This window comes from Diplotaxodon limnothrissa, linkage group LG12 (assembly GCF_057381915.1).
Source record: "Diplotaxodon limnothrissa isolate DT_005_m linkage group LG12, D_limnothrissa_male_GT1.1, whole genome shotgun sequence".
Lineage (NCBI taxonomy): Eukaryota > Metazoa > Chordata > Actinopteri > Cichliformes > Cichlidae > Diplotaxodon > Diplotaxodon limnothrissa.
The window spans coordinates 22462899-22476365 of record NC_140607.1 but is presented as its reverse complement, the minus strand read 5'-3'; the positions used below and the strand labels follow the sequence as shown (position 1 = coordinate 22476365).

Here is a 13467-nt window from a genome sequence, read left to right as displayed (position 1 = left end):
AAAGGTTGCATACAGCACAGGAGCAAATGCATACAAGAGAAGACCTGAGGAAAGCCGAAATAGAAAAGAATCTAATTATCAATCAAGCTTAAACCAAAAAAGAAGCAATTTGAAATTGTTTCATTTCTAACAAGGGAGATCCAAAAAAGAGAGAATACAAACATCCTGTACCAGACATACTAACATGAAATTGTGTTTAGATGCTTTAGTTTCCCTTGTAGTTTTTTAGTATTTGCTGTAAATGATACATTACAGTGGAAATGAGAAAGTGAAAATTAGTAGCAAGTAACTGACCTGTTGTGTGAACTACTTATTTAAATAGACATATGATCTGAGTGCTTTAATGTATGTAAATGTATCCCCATGTAATAGTTTGATAAGGATGCTCTTTAGCCCGGTTTTGTGATTTCATAATGTTTAGAAATGGTTGCTCTAACACTGAGACGCATGTAAGTGCCTTATTTACTCAGGACAGTCAGCAGAGCCACAGAGTTCATAGAGTGTCAGATGTAAATAGTCTGAGATGTGCTTTAGGAAAAAAAATACAACTGTTTCTTCTATTTATGGTTATTTTCAATAAAGAGATAATTATTTAATAAAGAGTACAAGTCAGGTGCCTGACGTTTTCTTGGTGCGAGGAATAAATGAAGACCGCTTTGAATTCAAAAAAACGTTTATTTTTATTGAAAAAAAAAAAAAGCCAGCGCAGTGAATATTTCGTTCCCCGAAAACAAAACTACGTTAATGGCAGCAGAAAGTATTTAGTAATATTAAACTGATGCGCCCAAGACCATGTTTGGCATTGCATATATGTGGTATAAAAACATAAAAATCACAAAATTTCATACTGCAAGTTCCTCATAAAGTCTGATGCGAGGATGGATATATACAGATAGACATCATATTAGGTCATATACAGCAAACTGATGCATGTAAGTACAGTATAAAAATAGCATGCATCTCTGACTCACACACTCAACAGTCTTTATTCTGCAATGTATAAAAATAGGAAAAAGAAGAACTTTAAGGATGCACATTTTTTGAATTATGTGTACTATAAAGCCATACTAATTCATATTAGCATGCCTTTTATATAATCCAGTAAAAGAAACAGTGTGCAACATTAAATGTGCTACAACAATTACAGTTAATTTGGCCTCAGTGATACTCGAGGGATTTTTTTCCCCCCCTACCAGTCACTGTTAAGATTGACATTTCTACACCCAAATCCTCCTTTACATCCAGAAATGAAAGTTAAACTCAATCTCTAAAGCTACGGTAGGCAAAAATATTTTTGGTAGCATGCAGTAAAGAAAAAAAGGCACTGGCACACACAGAGCTCGTGTGTTTAGCATTTCTCAATCTTCAGAGTCAGTACTTGGGTAAACTCTCTCTTGCATCCTCCAATTTGGTGAGAACCCACTGAAAATAAATAATGACCAAAGTTAGAACTAATTATTTTCACTAGTCGTGTATCCCAACTGAAAGGAAATATCAGCTTGAGTCCAAATTGCAAACTTACTTTGGCTATCTCTGGAGTTTTGAAGTTTATTATCTTCCCAAACTCTTTGGCATGAAAGACTAACTTCACTCTCTCCTGCAGTGGAAGGCGAGGTTCAGTGCAGAAGTAATAATAATAATAATAATAATAATGAAAAATTTAACTTTTAAACAAAGACAGCAGCAGTGGAAATGCTCATCTCCAGGATTCAAAACAGGGCTCCACAAAGCAACAGCTGACACCAGGGCTGCTACATCCAAGTTTTATACAGTCTGTGTTAAGCTGTGGGCTGCAGCCCCCTGGTGGGCAATGAAGGTACTGCATGTGAGAGGTATGAAGTCAAATCTTTACATTAGTTACAATTTAATTTGAATGTAACGCTGTTAATAGAGAGTCAAGTACAAGAAGTACAGCAGAAGATTAAAACAAATGAATGAAAACAAAGGACAACTCAGGGCATAAACAAATTCAAACAGGACCTATCTGATTACACACTGATGTGGCAAGTGCACAATCACATAGCACAGACAGAAATAACTGTACCTCTTGATCCCTTGGAAAGTGCTGCTGGCCATGTCAATAATGCCTCCTGTTGGTCGAGCTACTGCACCAACCAAACCTTTTCCAACACCTTTAAAAAAGCCCGCTGCCCCCTCTTTCTGGGCCCCTGCATAATAACACAAACACTGCAGCTTAAGTTCAAAGATCTTCACGGCCAAATGTCAAGTGTTCAATGGAAACACACTAACAGAACACGTAGTTTTTTTATGCCCTTATTTTATTGGACTAACATGTTTATACTTGACTAACAGAACACGTAGTTTTTTTATGCCCTTATTTTATTGGACTAACATGTTTATACTTGTGGTCAGACTCATCTTACCTTTAATAGGTTTGGTAACGATCCCTGTGATCCCACTGACAAATCCCTGTGGGAAAAGGAAGATAACACTGCAGAATAAATGACTCATTACAGCCGTGCATTTTCTTTCAGACTAGTTTGCAGTGTTGTTGTTGCTAGTCTTACTACTTCCTACATCCTGCATTAACTGCGTGTTTCCTGCTGATAAACAGAGAGGAGCAACTTAAAAACCAAACAGTTTTACATACAGACACCAGTCCTTTTCCACCCCTGGTCAGCCCCTCTCTCAGACCGCTGGGCTGTTTGTTCATAGCTTCTCGTCTCTTCTGCTGGTACTCTTCATCCATTGTCATCGCTGCGACACCCTTTGCCATGGCACCTGTTATCCTGGAGGCTGCACCTGCAATACCGCCTGAATAACAAACATGATTTCTTACCTGAGAATATTTTTTAATATATCTTAAATGTTCATGTCAAAATTGTGTCAGTGAAAATCTGAAATCTTAAGGGCTCCAACATGTTGCTAAAAAGTCTCAGATGTGTAATGAAACAGCCACAGTTCACTGTTAAAGGCAATATAATGCTGAAATTTAACAGATATAACACTATATTAAAAACACATGCAGTAAAACGACAAATGCTCAGTTATTACACTGTTCAAATTACAGCCCTATATAGCAGCCATGAACCCATCCCAGTCAATCAACGTGTATAATGACAGCAGATAAAGTGAGGACAGCGTGCAGGGCTGTACAAACTCTTTAACGACCTTCATTTCTTTTTATTTATTTTTTTCATGTGGTGATGAGCGATAATTCTCTGAGCTTTATTAAGTTTTTTGTTGGACATTTACTGCTTTTTAACTCATTTTCAATCTAGTTTCACATTATTTTCACAGGATTATTTTTAACATCTGATAAACTTCTTAACACTGATGTCAAGCATATAATGACACCAGGCTAAAGGGATGAATCATTATTGTTTCTACACATTATGGACACTTTCAATTAAATTTTATTTTTAACCAGTTTGTTACCAGCAGCCTCTCACAAAAAGCAAATGATTTGCTCAATCTATGAAACATGGCAATGATAACACAGTTTGACAGACATAAAATAGCTGAAAACAAGTGAAGGAAACTGGACAGTTGGGAGGGACAAAGAAAGAAGTGGCAGGTCTAAAAGGCATGCCTCCACTTAGGTGAAGCAGTGCTCAGACTCAACATAAGTGAAGCAGTGTGGGATCATCTTTACAGAAAACAGAACAAAAGACAACCAGCATCTAAGGAAGAGCTTTGAATGTCCTTCTAGAAGCCTGGAGAACTATTCCTGAAGACAAGGAAGCTGAGTAAGAGAGTTCAGGATGTGATAAAGAATTGTAAAAACTGTTTTTGCTGTACATACTGTATTTCAAAATACAAAGAAATGAGTGCAAGACTTTTGCACAACACTGTACTTAAATTTAAAATAAAAGATAAATTAAACATAATTAATTTTTGAATTAGAAATTCCAGTGATTATTTAGCAGTTTTGACCTGATCCTGTTGAGCTAAGGCTGACTCTGTATTACCCCTTTAACACCATTTCATGCTTACCTACAGCTCCTCCCACCAGCGCCTTAACCCCAAGAGCCATTCCTTCAACAAACTCCTCAGGGCCCTGGATGGCTCCCTAGAAGAAAAAAAAAAGAACAGTTATTGTGAATGTTAACCTGAATCCAATGTGGCCATATTTTCTAAATTACACAACGTAACTATTCACAGGTTTTATAACGCACTTCAAAGCTAAAAGACCCAGTTGAACTTGTCAATAATTTTATTGGATATCATTACCTGATAGGGCTCATAAAAGAAAGCCTCCACCCCTTCTGACAATCCTCTGATCAGTCCAAATGGGTTTCCAAGAACATCGAGGCCCAGCACCAGCACATACATCTGCTTAATAGCCTTGAGATACACATAGGTGGAAAATCAAAATATCAAAACAAAAGAAGACAAGACAAATTGCCACTTGTCTGGTTTCATTGTGCTTGTATGTATTACCTGCTTAGAATAATGTCTGAGGACCTCCCACTGGAGCTGCTGAGTGGTGTAGAACTGGTAGGTCAATTCAAAAAAGGCCAGCCTGAAATAAATGTCACATTCAGCCAAGAAGCAGGGTTGGAATCACCAAGAACAAGTCACATGGAAGTAATTTAATGCTAATGGATGGCACATGCATGCTGTCTATTTGAGCCTTTTTCTGTATTCATACTTGAAGACAACATCCTGCACGTCAGTGAGCTGATACTCTTCAGCAACAAATTGAGCAACTGCACAGGGTTCAGTTCCGATCTCTCTTCTGTGTCAAGCCATCCTCTCCGCCTGAGCTCAGAGAGAAACTCAGGTGCAGCTGACAAAACAAAAACACAAAAACATCAGCAGGCATTAGTATGGCAACAAAGAAATTGCAGAGATCAGTTCAGACACTATTTGTTTGACAGAAACTGCATTCGCACACACCTTAATGGGGGAAATGTGGAAGTACTCGTAGAGGCTGATGGGAGATTTGTCAGCAGCAGAGACATGGTTCAGTTCTGTCTTTATGTTCGTTATGTCCTTTTCAAACAGTTCCACCTGAAGCATCAGGAGAAAGGCACAACAGCTGTTGAGTTAACTGAATTATAATCATAACGCAATCTGAACAGAAAGGTAACTTTGTGTGTGTGTCAAGGCGTGTAGCCAAAATCAAATAAAAAAATAAAAAAATCGAATCAAAATTTATTTATAAGCACATTGAAAAACAACATGGGTTGAGCCAAATTGATGTACATAGTAGAGATAACATAGTAAACATACATAGTAATTACTATAAAAGACTAGTCATAATTGAAAGCTAGAGAGTACAATTGTGTTTTCAACTGGGTTTTAAAAATGCTGAGTGTTGGGAAGACCTAAATGAAGGGGCAGACTGTTCCAGAGTTTGGGTGCAGTGATCACAAAAGCTTGTTCACCTCTGTCAAAAGGAACTTATCTGCAGACCTAAGTATGGAACGCCAGGACTGACATAATGAATTAATTAAATGTCCGTAATTACAGAAAATAAAACATTTAAAATACACAAACCTCCTGAGCTGACATCCAGGAGGGCCTAAATAGTCCTTTATGGCCTTCTTTCTCACTTATTTCTTCTCTTTGAACAATATTTTCTCCATGTGTGGAGCTGACCGCGAGCTGCAGCATGCAGACGCCATGTGCGCTAGCATAAAGTGGCTGAGTGGAGACCCAAACTGCAAACAACTGAACCCTCGATACTTCACCACCAGAGGGTGCAAAAGAGCAAAATCTGGACATAAAGCTCAACAAAACATAAAATGCAAAAGACCGTTACACTCCCACCAATCACTTGTGATTTAAAGAATAAAGTATTGCCTATGAACTAATGAATGGCTTTTAAATGAACTATTATGAATTATATTTAAGCAGAGTGCGGTGGAGAATCTTCTTCCCCTCCCATCAAAATGACTGTCTTCTGAATGGGTCTTTCCAGGTGAACAGGTTTGGAGGTACGTTTTCATTCTTTATCCAGGGTTGGATCACTCAGCAGCAATTTCACCTTGGTCACTCTTCCATCCTTTCCAGGGTACACTTCAATGATCCTTGCCAACTTCCACTGGTTGCGTGGAGTTATCTCATCCTTCAGACGATCATTGATCTTAGCATGTCTGTGCTCTTTGGTCCACTTCTGTCTGCCTTGAAGATTTAACAAATACTCTTTTTTTTTCCTTTTTTTTTTTTTGTGTGTCCCGTTTGGATCTTTAGCCATCAGAATTGTTGTCTTAAGGCCAAGAAAGATGCCAAGCGGATTTATTTTACCAAGTGGATCATCATGGCCTTGCCATATTGGTCCATTTGATTGACCTTTATTATAATTATGAATTTATTTTATTTTCAGTTGCTACAAACGGGACAGACATGACTGGGGGATAGGACAGGGAGAAAGAATGAAAGAAAGAGAGGGAGAGAAAGAAAACCAAAGGGGAGACGAGACGGTGAGAAGGGGGGGAAGAAAGAAAAAAAAAACAAAAAAAAAAAAAACACCTGGGTCACCTGTATGGAGAAAAAAAACAGAAGAGAGAGCAAACAACAAAGAGCAACATAAAAAAAAAAACAAAAAAACGGCACCATCACAATAAACTAGCTAGCAGTAGATATCAGTAGATACTAAATAATAAACGATATTGTGCAGCACGCAAGATAGACAGCGCACAATGTGCTTTGAGGCAGCAGCCAAGAAAGCTGTAGTCCGCGTCTGTGAATACCCGTGTGTACACCTGTGTGCATACCTGTGTGGATCAGCATGCTTGCATTCCAAAGGTTTCTCCATGTAACGATCTGCTAGGGAGTGTGGGGAGCCACAGCCCCGTCCTCCAAGGTATGAAGCAGGTATGGAGGAGATCAAAACTCCAGACATCCAGAGGCCCCCAGAACACAAGAGACCAAGGAAGACCAACAGAGGGGCAGCCGCGCCACTGTCCCAGTAAGAGCTGAGGAGAGTCCCAGATGAGGGCTCACTCAGCAGCCGCGGAGCAGAAGCCAGGGGGAGTTGCAGTGACGCGCCCGTGAGCTCCGCCGGCAGCCAGCTGTGCCTGAGTGACCGAGCCCCAGGCCGAGAGGCCGGGGGCACCCCACCTCCGAAGTGGCCCGAGCGAGCCCCAGGCTCCAGGCCCCGATAAGCGGCCGCCAAGGAGTGAGCCGGTGTGTACCCAGACGCCCACCCCCAGACACAAAGAACCACCAACGCACTGACACCTGAGGGAGTCCGCCACTGGCAGGGGAAGTGGTGGTGGGTGGAGATAGGCCTCCAAACCTTGGAGGGCCTGAGATGTTCATTGATCTTAGCATTTCTGTGCTCTTTGGTCCACTTCTGTCTGCCTTGAAGATTTAACAAATACTCTTTTTTCCACCTTGTCCAGAAAGTGTTGGCGAGTAGTTGAACACGACGCCACCTCTTACGGAGATAAAGATCTTCCTTCACAAACCGTCCTGGAGGTGGGGAGATGATTGTGGACTTCATGGTTAGTATGTGGTTCGGTGTTAAAGGTTCTGGGTTTGATGGATCACATAGCTGGTCAGTAGTCAATGGTCTGCTATTAATCACTGCCATGACTTCATACAGGAATGTCCTTAGAGAGGAGCTCTAAGGAAGAGTTGTCTGGCTGATTTTTCCAGAATGAGAACACTTCTTATGGTGCGAATTTGTCTTTCCCAGACACCACCCATGTGACTAGATGCTGGGGTGTTCATGAGAAACTCGCAGTCCAGTTTCCCTATCTTGGCTTGATCCATCTCCTTAAAAGCTTAAATATACTCATTTCTAGTGCTGACAAAATTCGTGCCTTGATCGCATCTTATCTGTACCTATGGCTTAATCTAATGGCTATGAACGGACGTAAGGACTTGATGAGGGAATCCGTAGAGAGGTCGTCAAGCATTTCAAGATGCACTGCTCTGGAGCACATGCAAGTGATTAGCAAGCCATAACGCTTTAGCTCCTTGTAGCCTTCTTTTACATAAAAAGGACCGAAGCAGTCCATCCCGCAGTAGGTGAATGGCGGTGTTGTCTCCATCCGATCCTCTGGGAGGTCTACCATCTTCTGCTGCTCTGTGTGCCTTCTGAACCTTCTGCATTTTACACATTTATAGATGTAAAATGACACAATCTTGCTGCATCCAAGAATCCAGAATCCGTTAGCTCGAAGTTCGTTCATGGTGATGCCTTGTCCTTGATGGTATGTCTTCTCGTGGTAATGTTTGACCAGTAATGCTGACACGTGACTGTCTCTTGGCAGGATTGCAGGATGCTTGACATTGGGATGCAAAGCTGCATGTGTTAAACGTCCACCTACCCCAAGAATGTCTTGGTCATCAAGGAATGGGCATAACTTGTGTAATTTGTTAACCTTGTCTTTGAACTGCATCCCATCGTGATGTTGCAAGGTTTTTATTTCCTGAGCAAAGGCTGTTTCTTGAACCATCTTTATGATTGTTAACGCTGCTTCCTTTCTTTCTTGTAGGTTACTGATGTCGTGTGATCTACTCTAGTGAACTTTTGCTTCTTTCACATAGCGCTTGAGTCTAGCAACTGCCTTAATCATTCTCCACCAGTCGGTAAACTTGTGTAGGTGATCTAACAGAGACCCTTGTTCCTCCACTTGTATCTTGTGAACTTGAACCTTCTTAACCTCTGCGTCACTGGTTGATAACTCTCCCACCTTAATTTCACAACTGGGTATGACTTTCTGCCAAAGGAGGTCTGGGCCTTTGAACCAGTTTGATGTTACAAGTTGTTCTGCTGTGATGCCTCTTGAGGCGTGGTCCGCCGGATTATCTTCGGAAGTTACTCCATTGGGTTGAATCTGTACTTTGTTTGATGCGTTCCACTCGGTTTGCAACAAACACATGAAATCTTCTGGCTTCATTGCTGAGGTATCCAAGTATCACCTTTGAGTCAGTCAAATACCTTTCTTCTGAAATTTTCATTTCCAATTCCTTTTTCAGCATGTCACCAGTGCACACAGCAACAATGGCCACTGACAACTCAAGCCAAGGTATAGTTGTGACTTTGGTTGTTGGAACTCTCGATCTTCCCATCACCAATGAGCACTGAACTTCACCAGATGTGCTTACTGCTCGAAGTTTGTAGTGCTGTGCCTTGAAGTTCGAAGGAATGTAGCATCTGCGAACCTTTACGTCTGCAAGGTTTCCCAGGTCACGCAACCAAGACTCCCACTGAGGTTGAAGACTGTCAGGTAAGGTCTCATCCCAGCTGAGTTTTTCTGGACACATTTGTTGCAAGATCTGCTTTCACAGCAGAATGAAAGGTGACACAAACCCAAGTGGATCGAACACAGAGGCGACTGTGGCCAATACTCCTCTTCAGGTGAGTGGTTTTTCCTTAACAACTACTCTCAACTGAAATTGATCTGATGCGACACACCATTGTACGCCAAGCGCTCTTTCCATATGTACTTCACCGAGTGCCATGTCTAGATCCTTGGCAGCTGCAGCACATTCTTCCTTCGGAAGTGAAGCTAGAACTTGGGTGCGGTTTGAGATTAACTTGTGCAACCGAAGTTTGACATGCTGCAGAGTTTCCGTGCTTCATTAACAAGCTGTATTGCCTGATCTTCAGTGTCAACACTTGCTAGTCCATCGTCAACATAGAAGTTGGTTTTGATGAACTTAATGGTTTCTTCATCAAAACTTCCTTCTCCTTCAGCTGCAAGATGCTTGAGGCTGTAGTTGGTGCAACCTGGAGAAGATGCTGCTCCAAATAGGTGTACCTTCATCCTATAGACAGTGAATGGAGTTTCAAGGTTACCGTTCTCCCACCACAAGAACCATAGGTAATCTTGGTCGCAAGCATGCACATGGAATTGGTGGAACATGCATTCGATATCACACATGAAAGCCACTGGACCTCTTCGGAAGTGACACAAGACTCCGAGCAAGGTGTTTGTTAGCTCTGGACCAGTCAGGAGATGGTCATTTGGAACTTGGCAGAGGCATCGAAGACGACACAAATCTTTCCGGGTTTTTGTGGATGATACACGCCATGGTGTGGGATGTACCAAACTGGTGTTTTGTCAATGTGTTGCTCTGGGACCTTTTCGGCATCTCCATGGGCTAGGCTCTCATCCATGAATTTCTTATAGTCCATGTAGTTCTGCTTGTTCCTCTTGAGGTTTTTTTCTAAACATTTGAGATGATGAATAGCACATGCCTTGACTAATGCCAGTCTTCATCTTTGTTAGAAATTTGAGATCTTCTTGAGAGACCTTTGTATCTTCTGGTGCTTTCTCAACAAAGTCAGACTCCAACATCTTTTGGACCTCTGTGGGAGAGGTCATTTCCTTTATTTGAGTTCTGTAGACATAGTGAACCTTGTTGGTGAGGTTTGAAGAGGGCTGAATGTCAGGCATTACTTACTTCACAATGACTTGGTGACTTACTCCAAAGGCATCTCCATAATCGAGACATGGATTGCCATAACCTACAATACTCCATCCCAGATCAATTCTTTGTGCGAACGGCTGATTTTCCTTTCCAGACACAACCTCATGAGGAAAAAATGCTTGGGGGCAGTTGTACCCAATCAGCAGACCAACATCACAGCTTTGAAGTGGAACGATCTCACTTGCAATGCATTCGAGATGAGGCCATGCCTTGGCTGTTCCAGGCGTTGTAATGTAATCTCAGTTTGCAGGTATAAAATCTCTGGCATAATTGGCAAAAGTTGGCCTACCTATTACTGGCTGAGGTTTTAGTAGAGTTGTGGCTGAACTAGGGCTGCACAATTTTGCATAAAATGAGAATCACGATTTTTTGGCTTAGAATTGAGATCACGATTCTCTCACGATTTTCTTTTCCAGTATAAATATTTATTGCACTTATTAACTGCACATCAACTTCGTAACAGTTGAGACTGAACATAAAAACAATAAATAAACATAAAAACAACAAATGTCTTACGTTTTGTTGTTGCCGCAAAATGTTGTACTGCTTGAAATTCCGTCTCCACCGTTGCTCAACGCTGCGTGTATAGAGCAGGTAGTGCAACAATAGAAAAATAGTTGCAGGACGGCACTGTGTAGCGTTTGTCTAGGGTGTTGATCATTTTCCTAAATCCCTCGCTTTGCACAGTGTTGATGGGAGCCATATCTTTGGTCAGGTGATAAGTGATAGCCTCTGTAATTTCTTTGAGTTTGACGGGTATAGGGAAGCGCTGTATAAGGTTCCCGTTATTGGTGTTTGGGTGGTTGACCGGAACGGATTTTCTCCTGTCACTTTCTTGTCATCCCTGACGTGCTCTCCGTTGTTTTTTCCCTGCTAATTTTAGTATCACACGGCACAGCTTCTGTAATACGTGGTATAAGGCTCCGCCCTTGTCATTTGTTGAGCAGGAAGAGTGAGCGCTTGTTTTCATGCAGAGTACGTCCCGGATCAAAATGCGGTACAATTGTCGTCGTCGTTTTTTTTTTTTTTTTTTTTAAATCATTGTAATTTGGAAATGAGATCGCACATAAGTATGAATCGAGATTGCGATTTTCTAACGATTAATCGTGCAGCCCTAGGCTGAACCACATAAAAATATATCATTAATTTTAATCTCCCCAATCAATTATAATGTTATGTTGGAATGTTGTTAAAGAGGGTCAAAAATGTTTCAACCCAGTTTGTTTTGCAAATTCTGTATAGCAGCTTTAATATAGGGAGGACACAACTTCCAGATTGTGTGAGTAAAATCAGGCTTTTTCTCTTTAAACTGTCAGTTTAACAGTTTCTGTTGTGCCTGTCACTGTTCCCTGTCTGTTTTCTTACCTGGTTCTTCCTGCAGGAAGGTCATGACCTTGTACTTTCTCCTCACATTCCCCTCTTTCCTCTCTCCCTTTTTGGACTGACAATCATACACAAATAGATTCAATTAGATGAAAAATTACATCAATATGAAAAAAAAAACACTATTAAGCTCACTAACAAAAAGTCCTCTCTCAGTGTACTTTCAACCAAAAGGCAAATAACCAAACCACATGAACATCTAATAAAACACTGATCCAACATTATTCTTGATTGACAGATCATTTTTACCTGAATGTGGCTCCTTTTTTTGAAAAACCTTCCTTATATCCATTATGAACCTGGCTGTCTCTCTGTACACACACACACACACACACACACACACACACACACGGAGTTATAAGGTTAATGGGCATTCAGTCAGTTAGCTAGTTAGTATCCATTTCAAACAGGACAGTGGTAACAACAGTAGGCTACGGACAATTTTAAGTTTTAGATTTTAAATAGGCTATATAAATTTCAATGGGAGCAACAGGACGGTCAAATGTCGCTGATTTTACTACAGAGCAGGACGGATTGTAGGGTAGCAAACATCGACGGAAAAGTTTTCAACACTGCAGGTTACCTGGGTGTAATGTTTTTCAGCTAAAAAGAAACATGACCTGACTCCTACCTAACTATATAAAAAGTAATTGAAGGTAAAATGCAGCTAATATGTCCTGTTTTAAGCCAGGCACTTACACCTCCGTTCCGCTGTGTCTCAGCCATCATCGCTCTGGCAGCAACGGCGCTAGAGCCAGAGCAGGGGAGGGGCGAGCTGGAACAAACCATTTCTTTTTTGGGGTGTGGGGGGGGGGGGGGGGGTATCTATACTTTTGTTGTTAAAATGTTACGTCTCAACCAAGTACTGTATGCTTTTTATATTAGTGTGTCACACAAACAGCAAATATTGTCATGAAAGTAAGAAATCTTTGGGGGTGCTAAAATCGCACAGACAGACAGACATTTTGGGCTAAAATCTCCCCTGCGAGAAACATTCCTAAATCTTTGGCAAACGAGGTTCTGAACTTTTCGGGTGGGCCAAGGTCAACGTTTAGGGAAGAACAGGGGCTGAATAGTATGATCTTTTTTGATCATTTATATGCAAAAAATTAACGCGAACCATGATTTAATGTCATCAAGACTCGTGAATTACGAGTGTGATATTATAGAAACTTCCAAGGAAAGCGAGCACAGCGTGGAGCACTTCTAAGAATGAGCCATGGCACTCCATGTCCGATTAAAACTCATCTACAGGTGAATTCCTCATCGCTCACCGTTTCCACAGGTTGTGGCAGCGAACTTCCCATTTTATCCTTTTCTATTTGTAGCCGGTGCCACGCCCTCCTGATTCGTCAGGATAAAGCTGAAGTGTCGTCCAGGTAGAGTATAACTGCAGCACTTTGTCCAATAGGAACAGCTCGTGGTGCACCTTGTTGTACACCTCGATGCTTAAGTAAAACAGAGAGAGAGCTTTGGACTTACCCCTGAAATCTAGCACTTTATATTTTAGCAGCAAACTTTTCTGTTTCTGTGGAAGTCAAAGGCGCAGTTTTGAAGATGCTCTGTGCCTTTTTGCGTCTGAAGTTGTGAAGTGCAAGAGGGGGCAAAGGAGCATTTTTTTTTAACACGTCTGAGTTTCCTTTTTCTTTTTTTTTCTGTCTTTAATCAAAGCCTGCGACATTTTTACAGCCGAGTGGTCGTTGGAGAGCAACCTGGTGACTTTCA

General features: G+C 41.2%; 1 protein-coding gene across 1 annotated transcript; it reads right to left on the bottom strand.

The window, feature by feature from the left end:
- Nucleotides 1-1764: 1764 nt before the first annotated feature.
- On the bottom strand, nt 1765-4629 carry LOC146621331 (intermembrane lipid transfer protein VPS13A-like). Its single transcript, XM_085368539.1, has 8 exons — nt 4616-4629; nt 4405-4486; nt 4195-4308; nt 3958-4033; nt 2612-2775; nt 2385-2430; nt 2045-2168; nt 1765-1819 (listed from the first exon to the last, which is right to left on the bottom strand). Exons 3-8 carry the CDS (start codon nt 4294-4296, stop codon nt 1765-1767), a joined length of 567 nt encoding a protein of 188 aa, XP_085224665.1. The 5' UTR covers nt 4297-4308; nt 4405-4486; nt 4616-4629.
- Between the last annotated feature and the right edge of the window lie 8838 nt (nt 4630-13467).